The 23,097-nt window shown below is 37.0% G+C and overlaps 1 protein-coding gene across 16 annotated transcripts in view; it reads left to right on the top strand.

Moving 5' to 3' along the window:
• Nucleotides 1–1,741: 1,741 nt before the first annotated feature.
• LOC116727519 (calcium-activated potassium channel subunit alpha-1-like) overlaps nucleotides 1,742–23,097 on the top strand; it is a 97,886-nt gene continuing 76,530 nt past the window's right edge. For 10 of the 16 annotated variants that reach the window (XM_032574999.1, XM_032574996.1, XM_032574995.1 and 7 more), the window contains exons 1-2: nucleotides 1,743–2,634; nucleotides 19,435–19,578. In XM_032574999.1, the coding sequence (XP_032430890.1) occupies nucleotides 2,401–2,634; nucleotides 19,435–19,578 (378 nt within the window). In that variant the 5' untranslated portion in view covers nucleotides 1,743–2,400. Of the gene's footprint in view, nucleotides 2,635–19,434; nucleotides 19,579–23,097 lie in introns of all 16 variants that reach the window. The other 6 variants (XM_032574994.1, XM_032574992.1, XM_032574993.1 and 3 more) reach the window with 2 other exon arrangements.

Here is a 23,097-nt window from a genome sequence, read left to right on the forward strand (position 1 = left end):
TTAATCACTTTTTTAGGCGTTGGTCTAGGACAGGGGTGCCCAAAGTCGGTCCTCGAGGGCCGGCATCCTGCATGTTTTAGTTCTCTCCCTGGTTTAACGCACCTGGATCAAATAATGGCTCCGTAGAAGGCCTAAGAAGAACATTGATATGCTGAAAAGGTTGTTGGTTACCAGGGAGAGAACTAAAACGTGCAGGATGCCGCCCCTTGAGGACCAACTTTGGGCACCCCTGGTCTAGGAGGATGTCTTATCTCAAAAACTTAATTTAATTCAATACAAAAGGTTAAACTACAATATAGCAAATAAATGGAAAGTATAGCATCAGGGGATGTCTCTTAATGTTGATGAAAATAGTTAACAACTTATGAAAACTCAAAATAAAATTTTTCAGAAAATATTTTTTTTAATACTAGAATGTTTTGATACAGTTTAAGGTGATTGGCTGATGCATTGACTGTTGACCACGAGACCTTAAGATTCTCTACAAGGGGGAGCAATCCATAAAATGGATGGCACTGCTGAAAGAAAAACTGGGTATTGCAAAATGCTGTATCAAACCATATTAGTAGAAAGTTTAGTGGAATAAATACAACACATGTTCAGGTGTATTATTTCTTGCAGTCTTGATGTAAATCTGATCTACTACAAAATGCAAAAGAAGGCATCACCAGTTAGTTCTGCAACAGGTGGCCTTAAACCTTAAAGTAATTTTTACTTTCAGTAATTTGATTCAAGAGGAAATATATTGTTTAATGCTGATTGATTATATTTCAGCTTTACTATTTTAATATTTGGTCTGGGCTTGTTTTGCATGAATCATCAATGTGTTGTGACATGGAAGAGATCAGCCTATGGCTCAGCTTAGGTTTTGTGGAAGTCCAGTTTGCTTTAGTTATGGTCTGCAGTTTGTATTGTTTAATCTCCTTCTTCAGGATACACAGTGGATGCTTTATGGGGTTTAGTTTAGGTGGGTTTTTTGGCCAGTCAAGCACAGTGATGCAGTGGTCATTAAATGGTCATTAAACCATGTATTGGCGGAAGAGAGGAAAAATGTCACATCATGGTAATCATGGGAGCATAAAGTGCAGTGAAATCTTATGAAAGATTGCTATGCTGACTTTGTATTTGAAAAAACACTGTGAACTGACACCAAAAAAATATATATTTCCCCCCAAATCAGCACAGACTGTGGAAACTTTACATCATCTTCAGCTGAACTCAACGCTAAATTCTTAAATATTGTTTGTCACATTCCTCTCATGTTATACACTTTGTCCTGCCACAAAACTTTCAAGCAATGACCGTGTGCAGTTAAACTATACTCAGGATTTATTAACTTTTTATCTCATGATTATCTTGTGGACAGCTGTCAAGTAAGGTTGGCTGAAACATTCTTTGTCTATTTTGTGTAATTTTGTGGGAGACCATTTTTAACTGAAATAAACGCTGGAAAATATGTGCAAAGAATGTATGAAGCAAGTTTTACACGGGTGGTTATTGTCCCACCTGAATCCCCCCTTGGTGGCGCCACTGAACGAAAAATCCTTTTAAAAGCATTTTTTTAAGGTTTCAATGTTTAAAATATTTATAAAGGAAGACAGGGGTTCGAAATATATCCTCCAGGTGATGAAGACGTTTCCCCTGAGTTATTGTCTGTAGACACCAAAGTTGGTCATAAAACATTGATGAATCGGTCCCTATAAATAACTGGGAGCATCTACGTCTGCTGTTGATGGCTCCTCCCCCCCAGCTACCTGTAAATCTGCGATGCCATCTTCCAACAATTGGACGAGACAGGCGGCCGCTGGAGCTAAAGGACAAAAAAAATAATAATACAAAAAGCGAAATCTTTTATCCTTTTTGCAGAATATTTTAGCTTTTCGCCGTGAGGAGCGCATTCAACAGTGCGAAGGATAAGCGGAGCTGCTGAAAGCTGCGCCGTCAAACAAGGTGGAGGAGTGAGTGAATCATCGACTGACGAGGACAGCGCTCCCCTTTTCTTTTTATCTGTGATAATAATAAGCAAACAGATCAGAAATATAGGGAACACTACGTTTTTTGGACCACGGAGATGATGTGATTTTTACGCACAGATCAAACGGATGACGCGCAACTCAAGCCTTGGACGCGATTCTTGAGGCGCACCTTGCTTTCAGAAGTTTCTTGTTATTCCCCGTCTCTCTGCCGTCCACCTAACTTTAAACAACCTTCCTCCTTTTGTGAATGCAGACAAGAGGTAGCGGGAACGGAGAGCAAGGCGCGGTAATCAAACATGCCTGAGCCGTTGTGGCATCAGGGGGCGCTGGCTGGAGCTCCCCGAAGCGCCTGAATCTCTCTCGCTCTCTCCATCCGAGTTGATTTGTTTGCTCTGAGGGGCCGGTAGGTGACCAGAAGTCCGTGATGGCAAAGAAAGGAGAGAAATACAGCCCGGACTCCTCGATCCACATATCCAAGATGAATGTGGTCATCCCGTTCTCGCCCGACGTGCCCTGTGACAGCAGCGGTCAGCGGATGTGGTGGGCTTTCCTCGCCTCCTCCATGGTCACTTTCTTCGGGGGGCTCTTCATTATCCTCCTGTGGAGGACCCTAAAGTACCTGTGGACCGTGTGCTGTCACTGTAACGCCAAGAAGAAGGTAGGTTTGGTGAGGCACGGCTCCCATGGGGGGATATTTTTTCACGGAAATTTATTGACTTAATCCTGGTGAGTCGAGCAGTGCGTGACAACAGCGTGTCCAGTCAGTTTGATTTATAAAATGGGCTTATAATTAAATCAGTGCTGAGGTCCCCATTGATAGAGAACACAGAACATGACTGAATAATGAACTCTGCTATTCTTGGTCACATGTGACACTAACTGTGCTAAAAAGATTTTTACTCCTAATACTGAGAAAGGTGGATTCTCTTCACACTTGTTGGTAGATTAACTTCTATTTAACGTAGTTTGATCAGAAAAGTGATCCAAGATGGCACAATCCGAATCAACAACGCGTTTGATTAAGTTATGCTGATCATTCTGGTTTTGATTCACTAGACTGGGATATTTAGTCTCTAATATATCTTTAACTACAGAGCCTTGCAAAAAGTATCAGTTCTCCTAAATATGTTAAATGTTTTTATCACGTTTTAGCAACAAAGTGCATTTTACCAGTAAGTATTTCCTAATTGGGAATTTGAAGGACAATGGATTAAAAAAAAAAAAAAAAACAACTGAAAACTGTGGTGTGCATTTTTATTCAGTAACCCAAGTGAGGGCTTTATACAACAATTTCTCCCTACAATTACAGTTGTGGTATTGGTTTTCTGCCACACATGAAAGTTTGCATGAAAGCCAAAAGTTACATCTTAGTTTTTTCTGATTCGAACAAATTGTTCGACGTCATGGCTGTGTCTCCTACATGGTTTGTGGGGGAAAAAATCCCTCTTCCATAAAGGCCATATTTCTGCACTTGTGAGCTTATAGCTTTCCTGTCAACTGATTCCCTCTCCTGAGCTTTGGATTTCTGCAAGTCCTCCAATACTGCCATTCATGTTTTGGCTGCTCCTCTGACATGACGAAATGTTGGAAAGTTTTGGTGACAATACTTTTCTAAGAGCTAAAATTTCAGTAGACGAAGGGTTTCGTTTTCAAGAGAGATCCATTTTCAAAAATCATGCAAAATAACAATGTTAAAAAAGACAACAGCATTGCAATGAATACAGTAAATTAAATTACCTTAATTTATCCAATCAAAGCAATATACTCATAATGACACCATTAAAAATAGGAACAAACAGTTATGCTTTCTCTGTGTTTGGAAAAAAAAAAAAAGTTAAATTAAGCTGCACAGCTTCAGGCCCTGCTGTAATTGCTCAAATCAAAGAGCCAATGCAAGAAAATCCACCTCCACCCCATTTCTTGTTAAACAGGAACACCAACTGTAATAAGTTATGACTGTAGTCTGTGGTCGCTGGTGCTAAGAAGCAATATACAATGGTTTTAAAACCAAACATTAATCTGCAAATAAATATATGTAAACATATACCAAAGTACCAGTCTGTGTGCGATCAATGAAGGGTGGTTAACCGAGTACAAAGTGCGACTGTGGATGAACTTGGAGGTTCCATGATAAACAACATCCACATGTGCTAAAGTTCACTTGTGTTGCTGACAGTGACGGGGGAGGAGAATGCAAATGTTACTTTCTATTTATTATGCATGCCCGTCAGATTTCCTTATGAATATTTTGTTTTGGGGCTTTTCTCACCATCCATAATAAATTGTCAGAATTGCTCAGAGTTGTGACTACTTAATTTATCTTTTTCAAGCACAAATGCATTCGGATGGAAAACCACCAGAAGCTCAAGTTCAAAGAAAACATGAGCATTTGAGGAGTAGAAACGTAATCTTGTGGTGTTTGGGACTTGCAGTGCATATCAGCTGCTACGTTGCTGATCGTAGTTGCATCTCTATGTACAGAGTGAAATTTCCTGTTTAAACTATACGGAGGTTTCACTTAAAATAACTATGAATTAAAACTACCCAATTAATTGTTTTTACTATAAATGTCTCATGTTTAAGTTCAACTATATCATCCGCGAAGGATAATTAGAGTGTATAGCAACTCTTATTATACATGTTGTGAATACATCTTAGTGGCTTTGTATTTTAAGTCTCAGTGTCCCTGATTGGTCCTCCGCTGTGAGGAAGATCTAATCCATCATCCCAGGAAGCACTTTGTCGGATTTCGGGATATCAGGGAAGCTGATGTGGAACGATGTCTGCTTAGAACAATGAGGTGGACTGATTAAACTTTGTATGTGGCTTTGTACCCAGAAAACATAAATTTGTAAAGATTGTTCAACTGTGAGAGGCAATATAGAGACAACAGCTATGTTCTATCTCAGCTATGACTACATTGATGTTTGTAAGCTCGAACCTGAAGTTCTGAAAATGATTGTCCACCATTTCTTGATTTAGCATTGGTAATGCTTATAGTTATTGACTGCTTGTGGTCTTTAATTTTTGAAATGAAAGCTAAATTTATTGCTTCTGATACTGAAGGACAAAGATAGACAGGCGGCTAATTTAGCCTGAGGGGTATTTAGTATCTTTTTAATAATCCATTTATCAGAGAGAAAAATATAAATGTGAGCATTATAGAATTGTTTATATTGCCAGGTTTTATGATGTTCATATGAAGCTACTTTTTGTATACACATAATATAGTGGAGGGGTCATCTGTTTCAATCTGAAAGCAGCTGAATGTAATTAGCTTAGTTTGAGTTCAGAACCGGTTCAGTTCTAGTAGTAATCGCTGCAGTGACCTAAAAGCATCCTGTAAAACGTCTGGAGCTTGATTAAAGGATGGCACTGCGATATAAACATCTCTTTCATCAACATATAAATGTATTTTGGCTGCAGGTATTCATGCAGTGTCAGTGCCCCTTAAGTACTGCTTGTTCCAACTCTTTTTTTAAACAGGCTCTCAGTGTTCATCTACAAAGAACAGAAAGACTCAAAGTCTAAAACTACTTAAAAACTGAGGAGGAAAAGTGCTTAGTGCAATTAGTAATATTTCAACTAATTGTTCATCTACATGTAACAATGTAAACAGAATTGTGTTAAATACGTTAAATTAATGTAGCGACGCTCATGTAAATGCATCAGTAATAAATAAACTTATTGCATGTTTGAATATGAGTTTAACAAATTATTAAGCTAAAGCTTTAGTGCCTATATAATAAACTTACTGCTTTATGAGGGTGGCTATTTTTTTTTACATTCCCGAAAAAGGGAAATAATACATTATGGTAATATAACTGTAAAATACAATATTATATAATTTTTTTAGCAACAATTTTTCAGCTTTTATAATAAAAGTAATTAGACCACATTTTTGTTTTTTTAATTAATTTGAAAGTGTGGTTTTGTTATTAAAGTTATTGAATTGTCTAGCAAATAGATAAAAAAAAACAAGGTGAAAATATAACTTTTAAAAGCATGTTAAAGTATACATTTTAAACAAATATCAAGATGAAGAACAATTGAGGACGGTAATCATAAAAAGACAGAAATGTTGTAATAATATCTCACAGGCTGACATCTATTTCCAAGAATGCTAGCTATTCATCCATAACTGCAGGTCTTCTCTTTTGAGTGGCATGTGAACATTTAACAAATCTTAATTTTAAATCATGCAAAACGTTAGCAGTCTATTTTCTAATTTGCTAGATTTTTTTAAAGAAAACTATTTAACATAGCTGTGAAAATGCAAGAGAAAAACAACAACACAAAAAGGTTGGTATTACTTCTTTCATTTCCACAGCTCATCAATATTTCCATGTGATTTAAAAGAGAGCAGTCAGATTTTGTTGTCCTGCTTTGATTTTTGCCAAGTGGAGCGAGTGAGCTCCACCAACCTGTTGTGCTACTCTGTGGGAGTGAGCCATAGATGGATCATCCTTTCACTCAAATCTTCCCATTTCCTTTGCATTTTACTTTCTCTTACACTCCTGGCTTTCATTTTCAACCTTTCCTTCCCTGACATCTTAAAATTCTCTGTTCCTCGTCCAAGAATCGGTCTCACTCCAACGAGTCAGAAATGCAGTGTCAGGTGCTTACAGTATGCGCCATATGAATGTGTTTTGGTTGCTAAGCAACTAGGAAGCAATGGATTTCATTATAAGAGTAAATGTCCGTGTGTTATGCAGTTGTCGAGGCTGTGAGATGTGGCAGATTGTGTTGGAGGAACAATCCACCCCACTCCCTCCCTACTCTGTGCATGTCATTAACAGGTCAAACAAGATTTTAGAGAATGCTTCATAGAAACGAGTTGATAATCTGTTTGATCCTTCACTAGATTCCGCCTCGCTTGTCATTTGCCACCCGCTGTTCTGACTGATCTGACACTGAGGCACTGGAACTGTGGGTTTTGTCTTCCCAGTCTGATGGTAATCAATAAAGCAAATTATTTGTGGGGTTCTGATAAATCACGATTATTATAGGATGGGGTGGTGGGGATTGGAGATACATTCTTTATAAATGGAACAGTACACAGCGCTGAGTGAAAAGAAGTTGTGGCAGCTCGTTAGTCACTTCATTAGAATTAAGAGTGCCTCCACCTTCTTTTGTGGTGGCGCAATTACATAGCAACTTAACTTTACCGTCACTTCATTAAGCTTCTATATACTCCATTTCTTTACTTGTCAGGTTTGCTGGTGTGCTTTTTCTACTTGAAGTCCTTTCAAGTATTTGAAGTATGTGTTTCTATGATTCACCCCTATTTAGTATATTATGTACGTATTGGGATGAAGGGTGTACAATTTTTATTGTTGAGGTACTTTTACTGAGATGTATCTGTCTTGCTTTAATTTCTTCAGTGCTGTAAAGAAGTATTTTGCTTCTTACACGTTTCTTGTTTTTGCTTTTTCAGTACGCCTAAATATTACGGAACGTGAAATTAATTCCCATATCATATAATTGATTTTACCTCTTTATACCTTTAACCATTTGTTACAGCTGTCAATGAGTTGTTTAAATTAGAGGATTTTCCCCCCACTCTTCTTTGCAGGGTTGCTGTAATTCAGACACTTTTGGGGAGAGAGGCAGTTCTGAGAATAAACTTGTTCAAGGTCATTCCAAGCAACAGCAATCCATTCTTTGATTCTCGTCAAAGTGCATACTTTGAGATACTTATGTTTGTTCAAGTATATACTTTGACAAAAATCTTCATTTTGTTTTTTGAGGTATTCAGTTGTAAACTTCCGTGGAACATTGTGTAGCTGCGTAACCCGAGTGATCGTGAGCTTAAGGTCTAAAAACAGATTGCCAGACATTCTCTTTGTGGATTTTCTGCCAGAGTGCAGAATTCATGGTTCCATTATGTGCATCAAGTCATTCAAGTCCTGAAGCAACAAAGCATCCCCCGACCATCACACTACCATCATCTTGTCTGTTAGTCTATTTTTTTGTGCAACAAATATAACATGATCCATTCCTTCCAAAAACCATAAAAAATTGACCCCATCAGTACATAGAATATTTCCATAAAAGTCTATTATTTAGATGTTTTTTGAAAATGACATTAAAACATTAAATAATGTTGTTATTGGGCCACTGCTGTTATACCTGGTACATGTGGGGTACATGGTGGGCACACTGTGCATACCGCAGCATGAAATGTGTTGGAATGCAATGCTGGAACATTATATAATTAATGCTGTGAATCTTTCAATGGCATTGAATCACAAGGACGATATGCAGTTGTATGGCAGGGATAAGAAATAAGCAGAAATAAAGATGATCATGATTTTGACAACATTTTTGTTTGTGTTTTCAGTTATTAACTGTAGCAGAGTTTTAAGAAATGATGAAAAATTAATGCTAAAATGGACCTTTCAAAGATTGCCGCACAAGCATTGCAGCACAGCCAGCTGCTACAGGAAGTTAGGAAAGTCATTGCCAAAGGCTACACTAATAACACTATAAAGCCCCCAAGCTTTATAGTGTTATTATTAATTTATATTTATTAAAAGGTCTTTGGATTATTTTACAGTCTTCGGATATAGTCTTGATTAACCTCTATTTATCTCATTCTTCTACTACTTTTTCCAGCATAACAGCATCCCCATTAAGTTTTAGTCTCTCTGTCACTAATATCTATTTCAAGAGTGGAAACTTAGAGCAGTGGAATTTATTCCAAGTCTGCAAATATATTGCTAGCACGTAGCAGCATTTCCTTTTGAGATTATTGCACACATTGACACTAAAATGACGACTGTGTATGGTTTCTCTTTTCTACACACTAGATATAAAATACTTTAAACTCTGCATTTAATTAGGCATATTGTTTATGAGTGTTTTTATTTGAATAAATGTTACCAAGGCAGTTCATGCATAGCTAACATGTAGCCTTTGGCAATGACTCAGAAGTTTCAGTAGCATCAGGTGGTGATTGGCGGATTCAGTTTGAGAGCTGCTCTCGTGGTGCTTTAAAGTGCTGTCTGAAAAATTGCAGTGATGACACTCGGGAGGCATGATTTAGTAAGTTCAAACAGCTGAGTGCTACTTTGCTGTTGTTTCTGTCATGTGCTTAAAGATGAGCGCAAACACAGCATGTCAAGCATTGGTGAATGTTGCTGCAGCTCGCTGGTGGAAAAAGACCCGTTTATAGTAATAATATGAGAGTCTGATTTCTTATGAGTTTGAATGTAACACAGAAACATTGTCATTAATTTGAGTTATTTTAAAATTGGCAGTGCGTATAAATTAACATAATCGCTTCAGTTCATCTTGTAAATGTGAAATATTTATCCATGAAGACAGACAAATTTCCATCTGCAGTCTGAGGCAGGTTGATTGTATGAAAGCAGGAGTAAAGCATTAAATTACACCATTTAATTAAAAAATAATAGATGTATTTAAAAATTGATGGTTTTAAATGCAACTGCCATTAGTTATGACTATTGATTGTTTTTTATGGGATCCCAGATGTGATTAGTTATCACATGTTCTCAGTTTTTGAAGTATTTGTTTCCCTATTGGAGAATGCTGATTATCTAAAGGCATTTCCCTGTGTGGGAATTACATTAGCCTTGTCTGCTGGACAAGTTTTCATTTTCCTTAATTAAATTATTCAGCCAAAATGTGGCCAAACCATGCACGGCTTTATTCACTAATAAAGTATACAAACACTGTATCATGTTTTATCAAGGTAGATAAGTATACGCTTAGTTAAAATATCTTAATGAATAATATTTTAATGGTCTTTCTGTTTGCGTTGAACTGATCAGACAGTAATTCACATGTGACAGAACCTCGCTGCTCATTTACATCTGTGATGTTTCAGTAGTTAAATTGTTTCTCATCTGTGTAAGATTCACCACATTTAATTTCAATTTGTTTTTGACTTTTAAATGAGTGTGAATCTATTATTACATTCACATACTTACAATCTTTTGCTAATGGCGGTTTTCCCCCTGCCACCATAACATCTGGATCTCTAATTACAGACTTTGAAAAGAAAACTGAGATATATTCATGTTTCTTAATCATTAAACATGACTGTTCTTCTGCAGCTTGCTTATTGGTTGATGCCTTTAAATGTATAATAGAGTGATCTGCATTCATCTAAAAGCAATATGACATGGATAAACTTCAGGAAAATTGTTAATATACAACCTAAAAAATGGATTGAGTAAAACCCTGAGGAAGACCAAAATGTGACTTTAGTGACTGTTTCTGTTACTCACATATAATTTTATTTCTTTATGTGTGCGAACTAAAATTATTATATTGTTATTATAACAACAAGGGAATAAACACATAATGGTTAAAAATATAGAAGGCTTTCTGCAAGTCAAAAAAATGTAGTCCCTACTAATCCACAAATATCTACTTTAACCTTGACATTTGAAGGCTGCTGCATTTGGGCATTTTCTTCTTGCACTGCAAGTAAACTTAAATCTCCGGACACTTTATTGGTGATTTTAGGCTACTTCGTTAGTTTGTCCTTAACTGACCTCAAAACTTATGATTTTGTAACAGCAAAATATTACAGTGGACTTTAGTTTTTGGTAACAGGCTGTTTTGAGCAGTTTATTTTAAAATTTTGAAAAATGAAAGCCTAAAGGAGCTGAATAACATTTATTTGGGTTTTTTAGTTAATTTAGTAGTTGGACAACAATACTCTAAACTTGTCATTTATATTTGAGAGCATTACCTCATGTGCAACTGAAACAAGTTGGTGTTGTTCCACTGGTATTGTCAGGTCATTGTGACCTGATGACCTGGCAGTGTCAGTTATTTAAAAAAAAATAAATAAATCAGCTGTTTTAGACTTTGGAAAAGCACCAGGAAAATGTCCCTCTTTAAGTGCAAATTGATTATTATAAAGTAGACTGAACAAGTGCCTGCTATTGTTTTTTAAAAACTTATTTCAATGCAATATATATAGTTTGCTCTAAAGAGAAGAAATAATCCTAAATATTTTTTGAAAATTGTTAATTTTCCAAAATGCAAAACAGAAGAAAACACATACAAAATTACTCCCAGAAAACATACATAAACTTAGTCGTTATTTTTCACAATTTATTAGTACTTAAGGCTACTTTGTTCGTCACTACTCATTGTAATAAGTGAAAAAGAATTCTCCTCCTGTTCATTTAATTGCCCTTTTGAGTATTAGCTACTTATTAGCTACTACATTGCATAAAATAAGCAGCAGGCTGCAGCTTGGCTGCCATTGCTCCATCTGTGATCTCAGAGGTTTGTGATTACCACAAATGTTGTTTTTTTTTGCCTCATAGCCTGCTGCTTTTTATTACAAAAGATGCACTTGATGGCATTTTTAGATGTTATAGAAACTGCAGGTGCTTACATACAAGTATGGGAACTTGTGTCAATTCAATACGTCTCCAGTCACATTGCCTTTATGTAAACACAAAATGCTTTCAGTTTAGGAATGATGAGCAACAGCATGTGGAAAAATGTACTTTATGCATCTGTAGCCAGTTTTCCTCCTTGCTTGATGTGTATTCGCAAATTTTAATGTATTTTATTGGAATTATAAAGCAATGTATAATCGTGAAGTTGAGGGAAATTTATTCATGATTTTGAACCTTTTTCACAAATAAAAATCTTAAAATTCAGACCCACCTTTGTGTTCAGCCCCACTATAGTTTTGTCAATGAATTTAATTTGGGCATGGACTTTAACTGGGTTGTTCTAGCCCAAACATGACACATGTCTAGCTACAGTATATGTGTCATGTTTGGGTGTTGTCCTGCTGGACACAGACTTAAGTCTGTCGAAACCTTTGACAAGTTTCATTCCAAGAACATTTCATTGTGTATTTAGTCCTGTCCTCGCCATCAACTCACACCTCCGTCTTCCTGTTTGCTTCATCATAGTAGCGTTTGTCACTGCTTTTCATTACTAGTGACTCATGAGGATGCTGCATTAATGAAGATGTGCATTGGTGGTCGTCTTCCACACGTAGCATTTTAAATGTAGAACAAAAAGCTCAATTTTCCACATCTTTGCAGCTCTAATTCAATGGCTTGAATTAGACTTAAGTTAGATTTCCTGTCTAGTTAGACATTACAATTAGACAATTAGTTTTGCTGGATTTTATTTAATGGTTTCAGAGTGAAAGGTGCTGATCAAAAATGGACCCCATCCTTTTTTATGTTCAAAAACTTTAGAACACTTATGTGAAATTATTAGAGTTAAACACTATTCAGTGTTGCTCTATCACATAAAGACTAAGTTAATAAAATACATAGAAGTTTTGGTTGTAACATGATGAAACCTATAAAAAAGAGTTCACAAATTGATTCGGTGAATTCATTCACTCAGTAAAACATTTATTGCGAGATCTCATTGTTGGGAGACATTAATAAGCCAAGATGTAGAAAGAAAGGTTCTAAAGATATTTGGAAGATATTTCAGGATCTTTATTTCTACATCTTGTGTTATTAATAATCTGATTTATATTAATATACTTTTAAATAATTGAATCATTCGAGAAACTATCTGAAGCTACTTGTTATATTAAAGTTTAATGTGCTGACCCTTTGACAAACGATCATGGTGAATTCTGGGAATAGACTCACAGTGCTGATCAATGACCTCCAGTGTCAGACGGACTTGATTTAGGTGAGGTTGTGAGACCTAAATTTGGAAGCGCAGAATACTGATCAAAGTGACTCGGAGGAGACCGAGTGCCTGTAATGACTTACCCGGCTACTGCTGCCATTAAAAACGCATCACTTTTAAGAAACACTCTAGCAGAAGATGATTTAAATGTCTCTGTCTGTTGCTAGCAGAGTGAAATTAAAAATACAAACCAGCCATGAGTGTATTTTGAAATATAAATGTCAAAAACGCAGCACTTCAGTGCTGCTCTGAAGGCATTTTTCTGTGTGTGACCTTAAGATAAAATCTGCCACCACACCCTTTAAAAGAATAATTGGACGGTGTCATGAGTCACAGATCATTAATCTTTGAACTCGGCTTTTAGTGGCATTAACAGTAGACAGTCGTGGCCGATGTGTTTTTCAGCTTACATTTTTAAACTTGGTCATCAAAGTGCTGAGGGATAACAGCGTGATGCCAATTAGGCCTACTTAACGACTATTGCTTCCCTCAGCTCTGCCTATGTTACTGTATTCATTAGTACGACGAAAGAGCAGAGACAAACTCGTACATCAAGTCAAATTGTTTATGATCTTGTTAGTAAGAAATACAAAATAAAAAAAAAAGTTAATTTGGTGGAAAGAAATGAAATGACTTATTTTATGCATCAAACGGAAGCAAACATCAAGGCCACCGCTCTGGGGCTTAACTGAACATCTGCTTTAAAAGAAAAGAAATGCACTAAGCTACTGTTTACACAAAGCATGAGATAAAGATCAAGCAAATGCATAATTTCTTAATGGGAAGAGATGGAAGCAGTATTGTATTGTTTTAGGGCAGAATTATCAGGTAATGGAACTCTACTTGAACAATAAGGATTTTAATAAGAGATGGGTGAACAAGTTATTGTAATCCTTTGTTATTGATCCATCTATCAATAACAAAAGATTCCTCTTGCAATCCTTGCTGGGTTGTGGGAGGAGCTGGTGCCCATCTTGAATAGCCATTGAGTGAGAGGCCAAGTATACCACTGACAGGTTGCCAGTCCATCACAGAGCAGCACAGAAACACAAAGGACAAATCACCAAGTACATACTCATGCCTATGGACAACTTAGAGTGTTTCTGGACTGTTGGAAGAAGCTGATGTACCCAGAGAGAACCCATGCATGCACATGGAGAACATGCAAGCGCCACGCAGAAAGATCTCTGCAGCCATAATATTTCTGAGGATTACTAAACCAGGGAGGTTTAGGTGGGTTGAAGAAATATTTACTTTATATTTATATTGTACAAAATAAGACTTTTCTATCAGGATCTTCTTACTGCAAGGGAACAGTGCTACAAACTGTGCCACTGTGCAGCCCATTTCTGTAATTCCTAAAGGTCATAATTATATAAACAAATATATTGATACACCCTCACTAATATTTGGTTCAATGTCCTGTAGCAAGTTACATAAAAACTATATCCTTTCTACAGTCATCAACAAGGTCCTGCTTTTAAGTGTAGTCAACACACTAGTAGTAGAATTGTGAGTTTTGGGGAAGATTTTGCAGAAGCTTAAAGTTAGTCTGGTTTATCTATTTTGTTTAGTGTCAGTGGGATTATTAGCTTGTTGTGATATTTAACTGTGTCCAATTTTCAATCATTCAGGCTGCTGATTTGACCTGAAGTTCAGAACATGTCTTCCATTTTCATTTTTCCAACCACTTTGTGCCAGTGACAGCAAAACAAACCCTCAACACGATGCTACCATTGCCATGCTTAACAGTTGGAACAATGTTTTTATGTCAGAAAGTCTCAAATGCATGGGTAGTAGTTTGCTGAAGTGGCAGACTAAACTTGTCTCGTTTCCCCTCTTTGATGATTGGAGTCTTTGATAACGTAGCCTCTAACATGTTTTCGGGGGGTTTAGTGTTTCAGAGTGCAAACTAATCTTACAGAAAGGTTTTCTCCCTGTGCGTAAATTTCGCAGTTTCATTTAAATGTCATGTTATTTCAGGAATAGTACTCTTTTCACCCACATTATTTTTTTTTATGTCTATGGCCAGACAGTGGCCTTCCTTAGTCTTAGAGAGGTGTTCATATAACCAGGCACATACATTGTCACCGCTGCCAGTTTATTACTGAGAAGCAGGAGGTCTTTGTATCAAGTTTCATGTCATAAATACAAAAGGCAACAGACGGATGAGTCAAACAGCATGCTTGTCACACACACTGTGTCCCTGATCTGCTTTTGGGGATTCAAATGTAAGTTCAGATTTTATTTCCCTGGTCGCTATGATTTAAGGCTGGTCTGATAAGATTATTTTATAAAATAAATGATGTAACCTGGGTAAGCCTCAGTTGTCCGGGTCGAAGCATAGAATAACAATCCCCATTTGTTTTATTTTCAATACCCTCACAATAAAATGCAACTCCCCTTTTTGCATATTTAAAATGTATATTTTTCCTCGTTGTTTGATACCACTGAACTGCCTTAGATGAAAATTTCACTCCCTGGATTTTCTTGTCTGTATTTACTCCTAAGTGAACTGGACGTGTTATTATAGTGTTATTAGGTTAGCTGCGGAGCTCTGAACAGGCTGTAGAAAGTGAAACGAGGCCTGATACAGTTCTGCTTGTCTGTGACTAATGGTTCCGAACATGATTGCATTTCTCTCTGCAGCAATAATATTTCTGAGGATTACTAAACCAGGGAGGTTTAGGTGGGTTGAAGAAATATTTACTTTACATTTATATTGTACATAATAAGACTTTTCTATCTTCGTATGTATTTCTTTACCATTTGGCAAGCTCATCTTACTGTACAAACTTTATCATGTTAGGTAAAAATACTAAACGATTTGCTTTGGCACTATTAGTGATAACAGTCTGCAGCATTTTGAGGGATCCAGGTACTCTGTTTGGCCTCAGAATGGGTAAAATTATGATTTTCATTCATAACACTAAGACCACATGGGACTTTTTGTAGCAAAAGTGGTTCTTAAAGAAGATTCAGTCCCAATTTCAACCTGAGGGCTGCAGGGTTAGAGCTGGACCCTTATTTTAATAGATCTTCTTTCACCATAGTTTTTTACCAGTCTAAGCATTTATTTTGAAGTAGAAATGCAGTCTGAATTACATTAACAGTGAATTGATCCCTTGCATTTTCTTTTATCACCTGTTCTGTCTCGCTACATCAGGTATGCCACATGGAGAAGCTGATTCCATACCTGTGGTGGGCAGCTTTGCTCTATAAAAAGGATGCCTGGATATGGTATCCTAATTGCTTGATTGATTTTATTAATTCAGAGTTGCATCGGAATAGATCGGTTCCATTAATAAAATATGAACTTGTGTTTTTTAATTTGACCATCACCTTCCAATGCTCCTAGATTCTAATCTCTCTGCTCTGCGCTGTCTGGACTTTCTCCCATTGAAATGGATTTCTCCAGTAGAATTTCAACTGGGCCAATCAGCAAACAGGAGAAGTTGTGAATGATGATGCCAATTTTCTGCTCTGCTTTAGAATCGTAGTCTGGCTCTAGTTTTAGCAGCAGAGAAAGTAAAAGAAGCCATTCAGTCCGTGTTGGCCACGTTTCCAAATATTGAATAAAAGTCAACAGTCATCTCATTCGATTTGGGACTTCTCTCTTTGCAGTAGGGGATGGTTGTTACAAGCTGGTGAGCTTTGTAGCATTGAACTGGTGCATTACATACGTCACGGCCAAATGTTGTGATTGGGTAAAATTTCAAACTTCAACAGAGTCAATGCCTCCAGCAATAGCCGAAGATCCGGGCCCTCTGTGTGAAGCAAAATAAGACGATGGGCTGGTTTTTACCAGGCTATGTGTTTGTATGACCATCAACCTTTTCAATCTTTGTATGGGTTCATTAGTGTAAATATGTATGTGTGCTAGTTTGTCACCTAGAATTGCCAAGACGTCACAATGATGAGAAGAGTACTAGCAAGGGGAAGGTAGTGCTGCTCCCAGAGGCTGCAGCAGCCCCAGGCAGACAGACTCCAGGCACTCCCTCAGAGTAGCCATATGCAGCAGCCCCTGGCCAAAGAGACACAGGGCACCATACTCCCCCATCGCACCCCACCACCATTTCCCTTAGCATCAAGCCAGCAACACGCCACTCATGTGGCCAAGGCTAGGAATCAAAAAGAACAAGGAGGGGGAAAGCGCTCGGTTATGTCCAGAGAGGTGAAAGGAGCAGGACCCCCACCAGGGCCCGGCTCACTCCTCATGAGTCATGGCCTCCCAGCCAGGCACCCATCATACTTCGACAAGGTTCATGCTTCATCAGATATTGCGACACAAAACAAGTACTGTTGACTCCTTTCTGTATTGAAAGACATTTTGTCTTAGGTGATTTGCCTTGGATGATAAACACAGTTGGACAGTTAAAAAGGGATATGATGATTCAGTTTTTTATTGCCATGTGTGAATGTCTGTATTTAAGACTTTCTAAACTGAATGAGCTAGATCTGAACAGGGACTTAAATTCCCTAATCACTAAAAAAAAAAAGGTTTACACATGCAAATGTAATTTCTCTCAGAAACTGTTTCTGTTAAGCAGCGGTGTGGAAATAGCTTTTCTGAAAAATTAATCCAGCAATAAATTCATTTTATAAAGGCGTCTCCAGTCATATGCAGGATAGTCCCTTACATGTTCCAAAACAGAAGTTACTAATTATGATGTTTTCAATAAATTCCATAAATAAACTGCCTCCCCGCACCCTCTCTCGGTCCTCTTTCAGAACTCTTGCTTACATCTCCGCACTGTTTGACACCGTCTAGCTACATTCATACTCAACACGATTGATTACTCCAGATGTAAATCTTTAAGAAAGGCTCACAAATATACATTTCAATTTTGTAGAGAGGGCTCAGTCATTTTGAAAGCAGCTGGGGACTCATATCAGTGACCATTATTCAGACAGAAGTTGCAGGATTTACAGTTTGGGCTCCAGTTGAAATTGCCATAGCCCCAACTGTGTTGAAGCAAAAATACCAATAAGTTTACGATGACAACTAAACAGGCATATGTTACTATTTTAGATATGTTGTGTTTTCTATGAACAATACAAAATCATATTAGTAGATTTGAAGTAACTTTATTGTCAAGACTTCAGGTAATTTTGAGTTAATTTATTTCGTAATAAAATGTTAAATGGAAGCATTATTTACTTCTGTGCATTATTGTCATAAACACAAGAATTATTTCTCATTTCTAACTGCAGACAAATAAATTTTCCTAATCATAACTGCTTTGACCATATTTATGTGTTGCAAACCACTTTCAATTCACCTCCTTATTTAATTCAGTAATGCTATACCCTCAAGCTTCACAAAGATTTATGGTCGACTGGAAGCACAACACATGCTGCGTGCCAGGAGTTCTTTGAAGCCCACTGCCCTTATAACCAGGACACGCTGTTGTCCGCTCTACATCTGGAAAATGTAGCACGCTAAAATCCCAGGTACTGTATGACTGCTGCAACACAAAAAGGGGCTTGCAGCAGATGCCACACACGCTAATAGTGACCACGTGAATGGTCTGTCTCCCTGCTGACTGTTGAACAAGAGGAGTGTCAATGGATGAGTGAGTGAGGGTACCACATAGAAGCCTCGTGGCTGCAAGGTGTTTCATCAGGGAACATGGCTAACCTCTGCATCCTGTCTTGATTTCCTGCTCCGTGAATCATCACAGTCCCACCAGACAGATGGAAAAACAGTAAGAAAGACAGTCAGTCAGACAGGCAGGCGTGCGGGCAGCCCACTCAGTGAAGCAGAAACACCAGGAGCTCAGTGGCTGCCATGGATACACTCCTGGAGTGTCTTTGCCACTCTCTCTCCCTGAATGTTTACCAAATGCATGTGTGCAAACATGTGCGTAGGTTTGTTTTGGAGGCATTGAACAGGGTTGTTAAATATAGAATATATTTTTTTTCCATTTCTGAATTATTGTTTGCGTGATTTTTAAATTTTTTTTTTTACACAGCCCAAATTCAGAAAACATCAGTAATTATTCCAGCTCTTGATTGTGTTATTTATGTTTTTTTATGTAGAAGCTAATTCAATAAGTAATACCAAGAAATTATTTAAGACAGTTTGATCCCATAAAAACTGCCCAAAAATATACAATTTTCAGGGAAATTATCAGATATTAATAAGGCTGGGGCGGGGGAAAAAAAGAGTACCTATTCTCTTTTGAATGCAAATAATGTCAAAATCTGACAGGGGTATAAATGATTTTTGCACTAAGTACATTGACATTTCATCCCAACTTCCTTCTTGTGCATGAATGTGTGTGCCATTTTGGGTAGAGGATTCAAACAGGATTTTCAGATAACAAAGTTTGTAAGCTAACATAATTTATTAAAATTCTTAGATATTATTTTTATTATATATATTTTTTTATTTGATTATAACTCATGTTATGATCTGTTGATTTATCAGATATTATGATCCCTGATAAAACAAGAAGGTTTATGGGCAACCCTACGGTTTTAGATCAGAGTGGAGTTGTATATTTCCATAAAGTAGAGTATGAAAGATTACAGTGGATGTCAATTTGAGAATAGAAGATCTGATGTAGGATTGATTTGAAGTGTGCTGAAATACACGTTATTTCGTTCACATTGCCTGGTTTTCACAGAGGGGACAACTAAAAGAACCGCATAAAACATTACATAAACCAGCGCAGCATTATTGGAAAAATTGCCAAACAGCAGATTGCTTTTCTTTGAGATTGTTTCTAGTTACATGTTTTTATAAGTTTCAAATTCAATGGTGAAGTCCTAACTGTGCATCTCCTTTCAGGTCGTACACCGGATCACGACGGGCGATGGCATTAAGCGTACAGACAAAGAGGACGCTGCGGCGAGCGAGGTGGGCTGGATGACGTCGGTGAAAGACTGGGCCGGAGTCATGATATCCGCCCAGACGCTGACGGGAAGAGTCCTGGTGAGTTCAGACCCTTCCAGCATCTTTTGTCACTTCAGGATCAGACTGTTGCTTGGTTATTCAAATGATTCTTGACAGATAATCACTATCACCCCAGGATTTTGTTGTGACAACCTGCCAGTGTTGAGTTTCTTGCTGTGTTTTTGATTCGCTAGAAATCATGATTATCATAAGATATGCTGTGCCTGGGCTCTAGGTGAGCAAACTGGACATGCTTTTAATTTTTTACCCTGTAAACTGTTGACTTGTATATCTTGTTTGCCAGGAAAGAGATTTGGGGAGTGTATTAAGGTCATACCCTCTATAAAGTCTGCAGACAGCAGAGATAAACAGACATATTTGCTTTGGAGGACGTAATTTCAAAATTGCATCTGTGATATGATAGTGCCTGGTTTGTCAAACTGTTTGTGGCGCCACGACTTTATCTTATTATCTTTATATTGCATTGCAAGAAACTCTCCTGAGTTAAATTTTTGGCTGGAAAAAAAAAAACCCTTTTTGGTGACATCTAGTTAAGAAGCTGAATGTCATAATTTAATCTTGAAGGTGTTTGATGATTTTGGCCATAAAGACTGGAAGACTCACGGGTGATGAAATAAAATGGAATAAGTGGGAGCACCATGCCAAGATTTGCCGCAGTACTTCAGCCTTGATTCCAATTTCTTTCAGTCTTTTTAAATGTGGTGCAACATTTATTTTTTTGGCAAGCATACAGAAGTTGTTGCTCTTTAACGGTGGGTAAGAAGTACAGTACAGACAACTGTTACAGAATATTATAGTCTATAAAATGTTAAAATGAAAAGTAAAATCTATGACTACTAAAGAAGAATGTTCATTTAAAACATATAATATGGAATATGTACTGTATAAGTATTTTAATAGATCATAATTTTCACACTCTTTATGTCATCTGGAAGTGTTGTTTTGAGAAGATAATTTCCTTATTAAGGGACTCATTTGTGCAATAATCTGCTAAAGCAACAACTAATTTTAAACCCCTTGAACACCAGGTCTCTTTTTTGGAGTTTTTTTTTTTGAGAGTTCTCAAAAATGAAACCCCCCAAAACGAATTCCATATATCTCAGGAATTACACGGTGCATTTGACTGGTTCTGGTATCAAAACAAAGGTAATATTCCAGAGAATACTGTAGAGGTCTAAAAATCAACATTTGTATTACTGAGTAAGAACAAATACATATGGCACACAGTAAAAAATAAAAAATAAAAATAATAAATTCTAGTAGAATACATTATGCAATGTGGATTTTCCTTGAAAGTATGCAGTTGAAATTCAGAACCTCTAGCAATTCACAGTACATGTTCTGACCACTAACTGTACAAATTTTCATAAAGAAAAAAAATTGAAGCACAGACCTTTTGAAAAGGTATTGGTTGATAAAATTCCAGGAGAACGTTCCAAATGTGCCATTTTGGCACCATGTGTATAGTTACAAATTTCTCTTTTTTTTCTTTCTATTTTTTCCCCAGCTTATATCTTGCTATAAATATTATTTGTAATTAATAACAATGGTTTTTGAAACAATATAAGAGTGAAGTACTACTAAAAAGTACAGCCCTGGATGCTCTGGTTATAGAACCATAGAGCATTGAGTCATAAAACCAAACCTTCAGGGCAGATTATCTGCAGCCCATTGGTTGATTGGATGATTGACACATGCAATAGCCAATAGAATCAGGGGGGATTACAAAATACCGTAGCAACATCATTCACCAATCACAACGAGCTAAAATGAATTTGCTTAAATGAGGGAAAGCTGCAACTGCGTGCAAGTGAAGGAACGACCCTTTGAGTTTATAGGCGGTATCCAAGGAAACAGAAAAGTTGAAAATAGTGAGGAATCGCATCAGTGTGATACAAGGACAATGGATTATAGGACCTGAATGGAAATATTTACTCTAACATAGATTATGACAGAGACATAATCCATGTAGGACTAAATTTATGTTTTTAGCTTTGTGAAATTAACAAGGTTTTTTTTTGTCTTCTTTGGCTGCTGGTTCAGTGAGTTTTGCACATAGCATGGTGATTCTGGTATTGTTGGAAACAGCAGAGCTTGGGTCTGATCTGATTGGTAGTTTGTGTGGGTAGGATTGTGTTGCGCTGTGTGTGAGTTGTTAGCATCTAATTAGTGTCTAATTATTATTTTTTCCATAAAGCTGCGTTGTGTTTGAGCTGGGTGTTGTTGAGGTAGAAAATATTGTTATCATTTAGATGAGTTTTTGCCTGTTACATAGATATGCAATATGCCTATATTGATTATTGTATAGCATATGCTTATACTGATCTTGATAGCAGAAGTGCTGCTGGACCCAAATTTGGGGCTGCTTGAGCCGATGGAAATTATGCTTAAGCTTAGTGTTCATTATATTAACATATTTTTCTGAAAATAAAAGCTTATCTCAATTCGAGAATTTCTGTGTTAGTAAATGTGTGAATGTGCAGCTCAAGCACTCTAGTTCAACGATGACTTGACACACAACTGTTTAGCTAGTGCTCATCTGTAACCATAGCAACTGCAGCTTACCTAAACACAGCAGATGTGTGTTTTCTCTTTCTGCCTTTTTAGGGCACACATTAAAGCCTATTTTCAGGCCATCTGAGAGGCAGTTGTATTGGGGAAGTACGAGCAAGCTGGCTTAAGTAAAAGGGGGAATAGTGTAATCTGCTGGTGTTGCATCTGCATGTCCTTCTGTGTGTTTGTTATTCTGCTATTACAGCATCTTAAATACCTTTCCTTGATGTTTGCAAACAACTTAAACCATTGTTTGCCTGTTTGGTATAAAAATAAGATTTTGAGAAGGATCATTTTTTGTGTATCAGTTCTGTTTGTCAGTTGAAGTTAAATGAGTATAATAATTAATTTCTAACCTGGTTAATACACACTTTTGGAAAGTCTGTACACTTCTGAATTTTTCAGCATTTTCCAGGTCTGTATAAGCATGGAAATAAGTGTATTGAAAGTTTTTGTATTTCCAGGCTTGATTCTTCTTTTGATCTTTCAATTTCCCGTTTTTCCTTGTGTCATTTATCTTTCCTTCCTTGCTTCTTCCTTTCTCTCAATTCTTTCCTTCTTTTTTCTGGCATTTTATTGCTTCCTTCCTTCTTTGTGCTCATCAGTCTTTTTATGTCTTTAATGCTTCCTCTCTTGTGTAAAATCACTCATTTAGATAATTGTAGTATTTTGCTACTTTAATAAAACACAAACAAAGTTTAATAGAAATAAATAATGAGAGAATAGAAAACAAATGAAATCATAAACATTTTAGTTGCTTTTGAAAAGCTCTCTCTCGGCAATTAAACATACAAAATAGGAGTGAATAAAACATAACAGTGCTTTGTTTGTTTGCTCCGAGAAGCTCACGTAGTTGTAATAAATCTGATTCCACCAAATTATAAATGGTCACTCAGATTGCATTGTAATTGCCAGGTGTGAACACATGTAACTAAAGCAGTCTACACGGGGTTGGCTCACCTTGGACACATGATAACACCAGGT

Source organism: Xiphophorus hellerii, chromosome 10 (genome assembly GCF_003331165.1).
Source record: "Xiphophorus hellerii strain 12219 chromosome 10, Xiphophorus_hellerii-4.1, whole genome shotgun sequence".
Classification (NCBI taxonomy): Eukaryota; Metazoa; Chordata; class Actinopteri; order Cyprinodontiformes; family Poeciliidae; genus Xiphophorus; species Xiphophorus hellerii.